The sequence below is a fragment of the Vipera berus genome (assembly GCF_964194415.1).
Source record: "Vipera berus genome assembly, chromosome: 8".
Classification (NCBI taxonomy): Eukaryota; Metazoa; Chordata; class Lepidosauria; order Squamata; family Viperidae; genus Vipera; species Vipera berus.
Window position 1 is genome coordinate 23,843,087 of NC_138211.1, and position 12,741 is coordinate 23,855,827.

The 12,741-nt window shown below is 48.0% G+C and overlaps 1 protein-coding gene across 1 annotated transcript in view; it reads right to left on the reverse strand.

Moving 5' to 3' along the window:
• GFRA2 (GDNF family receptor alpha 2) overlaps positions 1–12,741 on the reverse strand; it is a 40,438-nt gene that overhangs the window by 6,731 nt on the left and 20,966 nt on the right. Inside the window, exons 5-7 of the mRNA XM_081334203.1 lie at positions 7,733–7,830; positions 5,275–5,415; positions 3,370–3,548 (exon numbers count right to left, since the gene is read on the reverse strand). Of these exons, the coding sequence (XP_081190329.1) occupies positions 3,370–3,548; positions 5,275–5,415; positions 7,733–7,830 (418 nt within the window). The remainder of the gene's footprint in view (positions 1–3,369; positions 3,549–5,274; positions 5,416–7,732; positions 7,831–12,741) is intronic.

Consider the following 12,741-nt stretch of genomic DNA (forward strand, 5'->3'; position numbering starts at 1 on the left):
CGCAACAAGAGGCTCTTTAGTTCTTCTTCACTTTCTGCCATTAGAGTGGTATCATCTGCGTATCTTAGGTTGTTGATGTTTCTTCCGGCAATCTTAATTCCAACTTTTGATTCATCTAGCCCTGCCTTTCTCATGATGTGCTCTGCATATAAGTTAAATAGGCAAGGCGACAGTATACAGCCTTGCCGGACTCCTTTCCCAATTTTGAACCAATCAGTGGTTCCGTGTCCAGTTCTCACTGTTGCTTCTTGGCCCGCATATAGATTTCTCAAGAGACAAATAAGATGGTCTGGTATGCCCATCTCTTTAAGGACTTGCCAGAGTTTGTTATGATCCACACAATCAAAGGCTTTAGCATAGTCAATGAAGCAGAAGTAGATGTTTTTCTGGAACTCTCTAGCTTTCTCCATGATCCAGCGTATGTTGGCAATTTGATCTCTAGTTCCTCTGCCTCTTTGAAATCCTGCCTGTACTTCTGGTAGTTCTCGATCCACATACTGCTGGAGTCTAGCTTGTAGAATTTTAAGCATAACTTTACTAGCATGAGAAATGAGTGCAAGAACTTTGTACAATGGGACAAAGAAGAAACAAAGATAAATCAAATCAAATACATGATGATATTTAAATGAACTAAAGATTAAGACTGTTAGAAGAAATATAAAATTGGTTTATTTGTTCAAAGTTAAAATAAGATGTTGTTGCTCCTGACAACCCTTTATGGATTTTCTGTTGACACAAGAACTGAAAAGATAAATGTTTATGTATTTGTTTATATAGATAAGAGATGAAGGATGAAGAGGTAAATGTTTGTAACCTCAAAGGTTATAAAAAGTCACTGAATTTATTTATATTTGTTGTGATAAAGGTTGGAAATCACTTCTTTATTTTTTCTTTTTATTCCTATTTTTCTTTCTTTCCCCCCCCCCTTTTTTGCACTTTTTACCCCTTTCTATTCTTTTTTAAAGCTTAGTTTGTATTAGATTTTACTATTATAATAATAAAAATCCTTAATAAAATTACAGACACAAACAGACACCCCCCCCAAAAAAAAAACTAAATAAGGTTTTGATTTAAGAAAGATTAAGGATCTGGATAAATCTGGAACATTGTCTTCTACTATAGGATTTTGGAGTTAATTGTAAAAAAATAAAAGCTCCTCATGGGAAACTGACTTATTTTCAACATCCTGGCTATTTGCAAGTCTTACAAGAAAAGTGATGGTTTTAGAAACTGGATGCGAGAGGGGAAAAAAGATTTTAAGCAGAAGCAAGAAAACAAACAAACCCAAAAAAGCCTTTTCTTGATGTCAGTTTATATCAGGATTTACAAAATGACAAAAAAGGCTATAATGTTGGAAATAGTAAAGAAGATCTTTGAAGAATGGAGCCAGAATTAGTAACTATAATATCAATGCTATCAATAATGACATCTATGATTAGACTATGTCTTAAAAAGTTTAATGAAGAAATGGCTGATGTGGAACAAATTTTATCTGAGAAGACGGAGAAAGTACCAAAAGTGGAATGACAAATGACAGGCCAAGAGAATAATCTGGAAAAGGACGCTTTGTTGGATATACGAAAGAAACTAGCTGAAGTCTTAAAAATTAAAAGGGTAATACAAATGATAAACCAAGAGAATAACCTGGAAAATGTTTTCTTATTGGAACTAGAAAAGAGATTTGTTGAAGCCTTGAAGAAACCTGTGTGATGAAATAAAGAAAAAGAGAAATCAAATCCTATGACAATATTTGATTGAATTAAAGATTAAGACTATTAGAAGTAAAAGGAAGGAATATAATGTTGGTTTATTTGATCAAGGCTAAGACTTCTTTGCAATGTTCTGCCAACCCTTTATGAACTTTTTGCTGACACCAGAACTAAAAAGGTGATGTTTTAATGGCTTGTTTGTAGATAAGCGAAGGGAAACTGAAGCGATAAATGTTTGTAACATTTGAAATGGTGCAGTTAATAAATTTGTTTCTAGTTATTTTTCTATTGTAATGAATTTTTTAATAAAAATTATATTTTAAAAAGTATAGTTTTTTAAGCCAAAGAAGAAAATGCCACATGGAAATATTTCTCATGTATTTCCTGTGATTGCCCATTTCCCCCCCCCCTCCAGTGACCTCCCCACAGATCTATCACTGGCCTCAACTGTTTTCCTTTAGGAAAGCTGGTCCAGCTGCCCGAGGCTCCACCAAGCCATATTTTCTTATGATGCTTGGTGGCCATTCTTGTCTTTTGTACTTACAGTATGTATTATGAGGGGCCCTTGGCGCTCTCTGATCTTGCTTGTTTTCTTGCAGACGTTTCATTACCCTAACTAGGTAACATCATCAGTGCTAATAAGGAGTGCCGTTCATTGTCTGTTTATCTTGTGGGGTCTTGCCTGTCGGGGGGGGGGCGGTCTTTGGGATTCTTTGGTTGGGCTGTTTACTAAATGGCTCTTTTTTTCAGTTACTCCTTACTAGCACCTCATTTCAACCCTGAGCTACAAATATTCTCCTTCATTTGTATTGTATATGTTTTAATGTTGTGTATGGGGATACTTAGTTTGTTGTACATCACCCACTGTCATATTGTGTGAGTTGGGTGGCCTTATGAATCTAATTAATAAATGAATCAATAAACTTCCTATCAATTTATTTCTTTACTTATTTAGAGAACCTCTCTGGGTACCCATCTCAAACAATGATTCTGGAAAAAGAAGCAATAAAAACAGGATAAAACTAAATCACTTTTCTCCCCAGGCACCAGATTCAGACCCAGCTTAATCCCCCTCCTAAACCAACATTTAAACAGCAGTGCAGTCAGTGAGTGAGCGCCTGTTACTCGTCCCAGCTTCTGCCAACCTAGCAGTTCGAAAGCACATAAAAATGCAAGTAGAAAAATAGGGACCACTCCGGTGGGAAGGTAACAGCGTTCCGTGTGCCTTTGGCGTCTAGTCATGCCGGCCACATGACCATGGAGACGTCCTCGAACAAACGCTGGCTCTTCGGCTTTGAAACGGAGATGAGCACCAGCCCCTAGTCGGAAATGACTAGCACACATGTGCGGGGGAACCTTTACCTTTACCTTTACAGTCAGTGAAGGAGACCCCACTAGGTCCATTGCCTATCTCCTGCTCCTATCATGTCATGTGTAGACTCCCGTTGCTCTCCTTCCAGCTCACAAAAAAGGATCAGTCTCCCATCCTTCATCTGCTTTTGAATAAGATCTTCACATAAATTCATCACGAACACCCGGAATGAGATTTATGTCTAGGCCATGGAAGCTGGCATCACAAACCCATATTGTTATGAGCAAAATTTCCTGCACCTTCCATGAATTATTGCATAGACCTCTGGGAGAACTTGCAATGTCTTACCTCAGCGGAGGCGCATGTGGTGCTCACGCCTGTGTTACTGCCAAAGCTGCTGTCATTTACGTTGTAGGACAAAGACGAAGCCCTTCCTGCTAAGGGAGGCAGGGTGGGGAGTGGGGGCGGGAGGGCCTTGGGGAAGGAGGTCAGGTCAGTGCCATTGCCAAAGGCCTGAATCGCATTTCCTGAGGAGGAGGAGGGGGAGGAGGAGGAAGGAAAAGAGAGTTATGAAAGAACTCTTCTTAGAGAGGCCTCCCCCACACTTTAGTAAACTGGACCGGGCCTTGTTTCTTCTGCCGCTAGCGCCACTTGTTGTCAATGTGCTCAGCCCACCCCTGGCCCAGGCCCAGGATCCCCTGAAGGCCATTCTCCCCTGCAGTGGACACTGGGGAACAGAGTTGTGTGTCTTCCTTAGGCATCAAGAGCACTTTTGCCAGTTCATCGGATCTGCCAAGCCCCCCCCCCCAAAGAACAGAAGCCCTGGGGCGGCTGCGAATAAGCAGGGAACCGACAACCCCAGGAACTGGTTCCATCCTTAGGACCTAATGTGCCCAGGCTCCTCTGGCTTGTCAGCCTATTTTTAAACAAGCAGAAGCAGCTCTCCTGCCTTCTCTTGCAAAGCACCAGCAACACTGGCCATCTGTGGGGCAGGGGAGGAATCAGGCTACCCCCCACTCCAGCAGGGTCACACTGAGCTTCCCAGGGCACTTAATGCAGGCAAGCATCTGCCTGTTTTGAAAGGCCAGGAATGCTTGCTAAAGATCATGGCCACTGGCAAAAGCTGCGGTAACGGTCCTGAGACCCCCCCACTCTCCCCTCCTCTCATGACAAGACGACCCCAGCTCTGCCACCTTCTCTTCTTCTTGCAACAGTGGCAGAGCAGGCAGGAGGGCTTCTTCCTACCATAGATTTCATTGTTCTGCAGAGATATGTCAATCAGCTGAGCAAACTCAGCCTATTAACTCCAAGAGAGAGAATTTTAGCCCTCCCGAACCTGGCTTTGCATAGGGCAAACTCTGTTTATCTTCATGTCTGATTCTCAGAGACTGCCTGGACAAGTCTAGTGGACAAGCAGAGATCCAGCCTGGAGGAATTTCCTGAGATTAAGAACTAAGAGTGGGACAGCCTCCCAGAGTTGTAGGTGCTCCATCACTGGAGGTCTTCCAGAAAAGATAGGACAGTTACTTGTCCAGAACAGTATAGAGTCCCCTGCTTGAGCAGGGGGTTGGTCTAGAAGACCTCCAAGGTCCCTTCCAACTCTGTAATTGTATGATTATATGAGTGCAGGTCCCTGCAGTTTCCTTGGCAAGGAAGTGCACTGCCGTTGCCTCCTTTCCAGGATTGGGAGAAAGTGACTGGCCCAGGGTCACCCAGCTGGCTTTCTGCCTAAGGTGGGATTAGAACTCACCATCTCCTGCCCTCTTACCCTGCTGCCTTCACCAGAACACCAAACTGACTCTCTGAGTTCTAGACTAGCAGAGATTTTTTTAAAGTAAAACATAAAAGAACTTCAGGCTCTGATTTAAGACCCACACCTGGAATGGATAGCAGGTCACGATGAGACCGGCTCTCCTCATGAAGGCCTTGGCAGAGGGTTTAAAACTGGGATTAAGGCAGAAGAACAGCTAAACCACTCCTCTCTCTGACCCCCACACATGCAACCCAAGCATGCAACCCCCTTCCCCACACACGTACAAACCCTGGCCAGACGGAATGGTGGGGAAGGGGTATTCCTCCTAAAGCCAAGAAAACTTGGCTGACCCACAGAAAGGCCAGGAATGGCCCTCCAGCAGGGCACAAAGGATGGACACACACACACACACACACACACACACACACACACCTCCCACCAGGAAAGGGCCTGGAGGAAGCCCTGCTTGGGATGGGCCCCAGAATCCAAGGGAGGCTTACGGAGACAAGCATTTTCGGTGAAGTCCTTCAGGAATTTCTCACATTCCTCCTCCATGTTGCCACTCCCTCGGCAGGAGCACCACAGGGAGACCACTGGGCGGCTGAAGCTTGCATCCACATAGTTGGGGGTAAGGTCCAAACCTGTTGCAAAGGAGGAATGGGGGTCTCCAGGGCATCCGAAGGGAGCTTCTGATTCAGCTATGGAGGGTTAGGGTCTTCCGGGACGATCCCCTGCACAGGAACGCTCTCTGCACCCAGCCCAGCCCAGCCCCACCCCCCAAGTCTTCAACACCCTCCTTTTGCCATACCACCCTCCCTTCCTCGCCAGTCAGCCGCTCAGGTGAACCACAAGCTCAGTCTCTCTACTGAAAATCCCAAAATAACATGTGGTTGCTAAATTCACTTTTAGATAAAATGTGGATAAGTTAAGGAAAGATAAGCAATACATCAATTTTATAATTCCTATTCTCCTCCTGCTCCTTTTCACTTTAAATAATAAGGGGCTAAAGGCTATATCCACACATTACTAACATCTCTATTTTTAGTGTACAATGTAGAACAAAAATTTTATTTTAGAAGCAGACAGCATTATAGCATACATTATATATGATTCCAATGTTCACATAATTTATTTTAATTCATAGCTCTTAATTCATACTTCAGTATTACTGTTGTGTAGTTCTGTTTATATCTTTTTGTGTTGGTGAAAGACTGCAATAAAGACTTGTCAAAGAGAAGAAGGAGAAGGGAGGGAAAATAAAAGGGACCCAGACAGGATATTTAAGCTGGACATAATCACCAAGGGGGTGAATCAGGAGGTACCTGGAGAAAGAGGCAGAGCCCCACTTGGGCCTTCTGCAGACAAGGGAAACCAAATGCACCCGAGAGGCCTCGGATGACTCGGCCAGTAAAAGAGGTCAGAAAAGTGGGGGGCTCCAAGAGATGCTGGCGAGCGATGGGGAGGAAGAACCCCTTGCTTTGTTTCAGACTCCTCCCCGTAACAGAGAGGACCCCGAACCCACAATCGAGGGAAGGCAATGCAAGAGAAGCAGAGAGAGGAAAGCTGTTGTGGCTGTTGCGAATGAGGTTCCAGACAAGACCGACTGCAACCCATCCCCAAACCTATAAAATATAGAATGGCAACCAATATGGTAATTAAACCAGGGCTTTTCAACCTTTTCACCTACTGTACCACTTTTAGGATATGGCAACATCCGAGTACCACCAGTCGCCTAACAAGGTGTCAAAAACTTGCTGACACCCCCCCCAAAAGGAAAAAAGTGATGTACAGGTAGTCCTCGACTTACAACAGTTCCAGCTGATCAGTGCTTCTTCTGGGCTCAGCGCCGAGTTCTAGCTGGAGCATGGCGCTAATCATGGTGCTTCCACTGAGGCCTGACAACCCCGAAGAAGTGCTGATCCTGGCGCTTTCGCTGAGCCCTGACAGCCCTGCAGCTCCAGCCATCTCTCGCTCAGGCTTGTGTGATGGTTCAGCTCATTTCCCTACCCCACTACCACTTTTCTAGGATGGTTGCGTACCACCTGCCAGGTGCCAATGTACCACAGGTGGTACCCGTACCACTGGTTGAAAAGCCCTGAATTAAACTATCCAAAGAGAGCTCAAGTCAAGTGGCCCCTCATTGCCAGGTCTTAACGGCCTTCCTAAAGACAGAAAAATTGGGAACTGTTGTCTGATGGGGGGATCATTCCAGAGCACACACTTTCTAGGGCAAAGTTTAAAAGAAGGGCCCGGGAGCACACTCTCCCCATGGGACCGTGTGGGGCAGGCAGATGTTCTTGGGCCAAGGTGCTCCCGCAAGTAGTCCAGTCCCCCCCATGCAGGGTTGACCTTCAGTGATCAGCAGTGCCTTGAACTGCACCCAGGACCCTGCTTGGAGCCAGTGCAGTTTGCAAAGTCACCTGGGCGCAGCGAGCAGAGCCTAACTGCTGCTGTGGTCTGCCGACTGAAGCGTCTTCTGGGTGGTTTACAAAGGTAGCCCTACGCAGAATGTGTGGCAATAGCCCAATCAGGAGGTGACCAAGGCATGAGTTACCAAGAGCAAAAATTCTGGGTCCAGGAATGGGCACCTCTGGGGCACGAGGGGCAGCTGTGCAAAGACCCTGGCCAGAGCTACTGTCTGCTTTTCAAGCAGCAGCTGTGAAGGCCACCCCATCCAGAGCCAAAGATAGGCACTCCCTCAACTCCTGGATAAAGGGAGCCAAGACCCATGCTGCTCAGTCTTGGCAAGGATGAACTGCAAGCTGACCTTCCCTAACCAGACCTTCACAGGCTCCCAGCATTGTATCCCAGTCTGAATCTGGCTGCTCCGGAGCCCTCTGAAGCTGGAGGCTGACTGAAGATTGGTGATGGGATGAAGACTGTCCAGATTGGCTGGACCCAAGGACGGGTACAGTAGTAACCTCCTTACTTGACCCTCTCCTGGTCTATAAGACTTACCTATCAGGCCAGCGTAGGCATCCAGGCACGCCTGGTAGTTGCCCCTGGAGCAGCTGGTGAAAGCTGGGCAGTTGGCGTGGAAATCTGCCAGTCTTGACCTGCCAATTAGAAGAGCCAGTTAGAATTAGGGAAGATCTGCTCTTGGCCTTGTGTTCTGAGCAAAAGGAGGAAGTTGGGGAGTTGGAAAATTCTCACCCGCTTTGTCACACTTTTGAAATTCTATTTCCTTCTTTCCACCTGGGTGTGGGAATGGTTTCTGCATCCATGGTCTTCTTCTGAATGAGGCCACCAACCTGGCATGTACACCTGAGCCCTTTTCTTTCTCTTGGAGATGTGTCCACTTGGGTGGGGAAAGGAGGTCCAGGGAGCCGTAAGACTATTTTGAGCAACGTCTGAGCTGCTAAACTCTGTGGCCAGGTTGATGATGGAGCCCCTCTCTGAGGCATTGATTTGCCCCGAGATAGCAGTCTGGAGTGATTCAGGAAGTCATGGACCTCCTGGGGGTCCTTATGGGTGAGTTCAGGCTTTTGTTCTGGGGCTATTGTGAAGCAATCTGAGTGTGAAGGATATTAGGACATACTTTTTGCCAGTGTCTGATAACTGTCTGGTTGCTTTATGGCCAGCCAATGCTACTCCCTCCTGCAGGGCGGTTGGACATTAAGAGCAACTCACCCCAGACGATGGATGGGTTTCAGAAGGAGTTTGAGGTTTTTACTGAGGTTCTGGTGGGCAGTTCAACAAAGGCTTTAGCTGTCATGTATCATGGATGCGTAACGAGGAACTTGGGTTAGATTGTTCGTATGTAGATCTCAAGGGCTCCCTCATTTTTTTGAGGAGTTCCAGGAGAGGAAACATCAGAAAAGACACTTAGAACATTCTGTTATCTGAGAAATACCTGAACTTATAACTCCTAAAAAAGACCGGATCCTCAGAACTGTTAATCTGTCTACTGCCTTTAGATTTACACCCTTCAGTGTACACCTAAGACCTCTCAGAAGGTGGCTGAGCCCAAATGGTGGTGAATTCATTTTTTGAGTGACCAGATTATTTTGCCTCTTGACGGAAATACTCAAGAATTTAATTTAATTTAATTTAATTTAATTGGATTTATATACCACCCTTTCCGGAAGGACTCAGGGCGGTTTACAGGGTAATTTAAAACAAGAAATACATAAGTTAAAAACAATTAAAAATAATTACAACAGTCCCTGAAAAAGTAAAAAACCCCAATTAAAATTAAAATTAAAATTCTCAGCCTGGGCCAGAGAGCTCGAAGAGCCAGGTCTTCAGGTCCCTGCGGAATGAACGGAGGTCGGGAGCAGTCCTAAGCTCCATGGGCAGCTGGTTCCAGAGGGCAGGCGCACTGACTGAGAAGGCCCTCCCCCTGGGTGTTACCCGCCGGCAATCTTTTACCGGCGGCACCGAGAAGACCCTCCCTGTGGGAGCGCACTGGACGAAGGGAACTTGATGCTGGCAGCAGGTGTTCCCTCAGATATCCCGGACCCAAGCTATTTAGGGCTTTATAGGTCATCACCAGCACCTTGAATCTCACCCGGAGGGCAACCGAAAGCCAATGCAGCTCGCGGAGTAGAGGTGTTACATGGGAGTATCGGGAAACCCCCATCACAACTCGCGCAGCCGCATTCTGCACCAGCTGAAGCCGAGTGGTCCTCAAGGGCAGCCCCATGTAGAGAGCGTTGCAGTAGTCTAAACGGGAGGTCACGAGCGCATGAGTGACTGTCCGTAGGGCATCTCGGTCCAGGTAGGGTCGCAACTGGCGCACCAGGCGAACCTGGGCAAAAGCCCCCCTGGTCACGGCTCCTATATGATCTTCCAAACTGAGCCGTGAATCCAGGAGGACGCCCAAGTTATGAACCCTATTGATGGGGGGGTAACACCTCACCCCCCATCATTAAAGATGGAGAAGAGTGATTCACTCGAGATGCCAATACGCACAGCCACTCAGTCTTGGCAGGATTGAGTCGGAGCCTGTTTCTCCCCATCCAAACCCAAACCGCCTCCAGGCAACGGGACATCATGTCGAGGGCATCACTGAGTTGGTTCGGGGTGGAGAGAAAAAGTTGGGTATCATCAGCGTACTGATGATACCCCACCCCGAAACCACGAATGATCTCACCCAGCGGCTTCATGTAGATGTTGAACAGGAGGGGCGAGAGAACCGACCCCTGAGGAACTCCACAAACAAGAGGCCTCGGGGTGGATCTCTGCCCTCCCGTCAACACCGACTGCGAGTGGCCCAGGAGATAGGAGGAGAACCACCGTAAAACAGTGCCTCCCACTCCCAACCCCCTGAGACGCCGCAGTAGGATACCATGGTCAATGGTATCAAAAGCCGCTGAGAGATCTAATAGGACTAGGACAGAGGAACAACCCCTGTCCTGAGCCCGCCAGAGATCATTCACCAGCGCAACCAATGCCGTCTCCGTGCTGTGTCCGGGCCTGAAACCCGATTGGTACGGGTCCAGATAATCAGTTTCCTCCAGGAACAGAGGAAGCTGATGCGCCACCACACTCTCAACAACCTTCACCAAAAAGCGAAGGTTGGAGACTGGACGATAATTATTTAAAACAGCCGGGTCCAGGGCAGGCTTTTTGAGGAGGGGTCTCACCTCCGCCTCCTTCAAGGCGGCGGGGAAGACACCCTCCTTCAAAGAAGCAGTTATTACTGCCTGGAACCAGCCTCGTGTCTCCTCCCGGGCCGCATAAACCAGCCAGAAGGGGCACGGATCCAAAAACAGGTGGTGGAGCTCAGCCTCCTCATGATCCTGTCCACATCATCAGCGGAAACAGGATCGAACTTAGTCCAGATAACATCCTCAAGACCGTCCGATTCCTCCACGTCAGACTCTGCCCAGTCGGAGTCCAGGCCGGCCCGGATCTGAGCGATTTTGTCCATCAGATGATGACTAAACTCCTTGGCCCGTCCCTGTAAGGGATCCTCCCTCACCTCCTTGTTAAGGAGGGAGCGAGTCACCCTAAACAGGGCGACCGGGCGATTATCTACGGACACGATGAAGGCAGCGAAGTAATTAGACTTCGCCATCCTCATCGCCGCAAGATAAGACCTTATAAAGGTTCTTAGCTGCAATCGGTCAGATTCGGACCGGCTGGACCTCCAACCGCTCTCTAGACCCCGTCTCCGACGCTTTATCTCCCGGAGCTCCGCAGAAAACCATGGAGCCCAGTGGGATCTGCGCCGGGTCAGAGGTCGCGAGGGTACAACACAGTCAAGTGCCCTGGTGGCCGCCCTTTCCCAGGCATCCACCAAGGCATCGACTGGGCTGTGGGTGAGGGCGATGGGTATAGAACCAAGCGCCATCTGGAACCGTTTCGGGTCCATTAGGCGCCTGGGGCGGAACCACCTGGTTGGTTCCGCCGCCCAGCGGTGGAGGGTGGCATAACGGAAGACCAGCTGCAGGAGGTGATGATCTGACCATGACAGGGGAACAATGGTTGGAGAACCCCCTCCCAGATCATCCGACCATTGTCCAGATAGGAACACCAGGTCGAGGGTGTGACCCCCCACATGAGTCGGGCCCTGAATTACTTGGGTCAGGCCCATGGCTGTCATGGAAGCCATGAACTCCCAAGCTAACTCAGTGAAGGCAAGTTGAAGTCCCCCAGAACTATAAGCCTGGGGAACTCCACCGCCAACCCTGAGAGGGTGTCGAGCAGCTCGGGCAGGGCTGTTGCCACACAGCTGGGTGCCAGGTATGTGAGCAACAAGCCCAACTGAGTCCGAGGGCCACATCTCAGGAGGAGGGACTCACTCCCGGCCATCTGGACAATGGTGGTCTCCCACGGGCATAAAGTCTCCCGGACAACCACCGCCACCCCACCACCCCTACCCTGAGCCCGTGGCTGGTGTAGCACACGGAAACCTGGAGGGCATAACTCGGTCAGAGGAACCCCTCCCTCCGAGCCCAGCCAAGTCTCCGTGATGCACGCCAGATCTGCACATTCCTCCTCGATCAAATCCTGAATGAGGGGAGCCTTGTTAATGATGGATCTGGCATTAAAATAAGCCAGCCTAAGCTCAGGGGCCTGATCACCCTCATCCTCGGGCAAAAGGGTGCTAACTGGAAGGTCGGAGCACGCCACCGCATGCAGACAGTGGGGGCGCGATCCCAGATGTTGATGCGGCCCTCCGTGCAAGCACCTGCTGCCATTCCCTATCGTCGTGGGGATTTGAAGCCCCACCCCAACATTCACAGAACCAGCAACCACCTCCCCCAACCCCGTCTCGTCGGGACCCCTAACAGGCCCAGACTGAGCGCCGGTTAATAATTCCCTCCCCACCCTACTATCCCTCCCCCTCCCTAACCTTTTAAAATAACCGGCTAAAAGAAGCCACTCCTTCCATCGTTTTGTCATCTCCAAGCTTCCCTTTTTGGGGAAAGCGGCTCAAGTGACAGTTTCCAAGAGGAAGTGGATGACAAAGACAGCCCAAGATACAAGCAGCCCTCCTCGTCCTCCTGCACCTCTCAGTAGCTTTTGCTATTTCAAGCCTTCTGCTGACTGCAGGAGCAAGAAACATGGCTTTGCAATGGCCAGGATGAGATTGAGCCCAACACTCCACAAGGGCTTGAGTGGAAGACTTTTTCTGCCCATTTCTCTTTCTTTCTCTCTCATGTAATTTTTATTAAAGAATTTTTTTAAAAAATCAACTTTTTGAAAAATAAAAATAAAAAGGAAATGAAAAATACAAAGAAAAAAATAGAGAATAGAAATGTTTTCGTGCATATAAAAATCTTGCAGTTATTATATATAATAGCTGCAAGATTTTTACAGCATTCAGAAAAAACATTCTGTTTTGATAAAAATCTTGCAGCTATTATCAAATATGAGGCGGCATGGGAGCTCAGTGGTTAAGATGCTGGACTTCTCAGCTGGAAAGTTGGGAGCCAAGGTCTGAGACCTGAGCTCCATGTGACAGGGTGAGCTCCCGTCCTCATCCCAGCTCCTGCCAACCTAGCAATTTGAAAGCA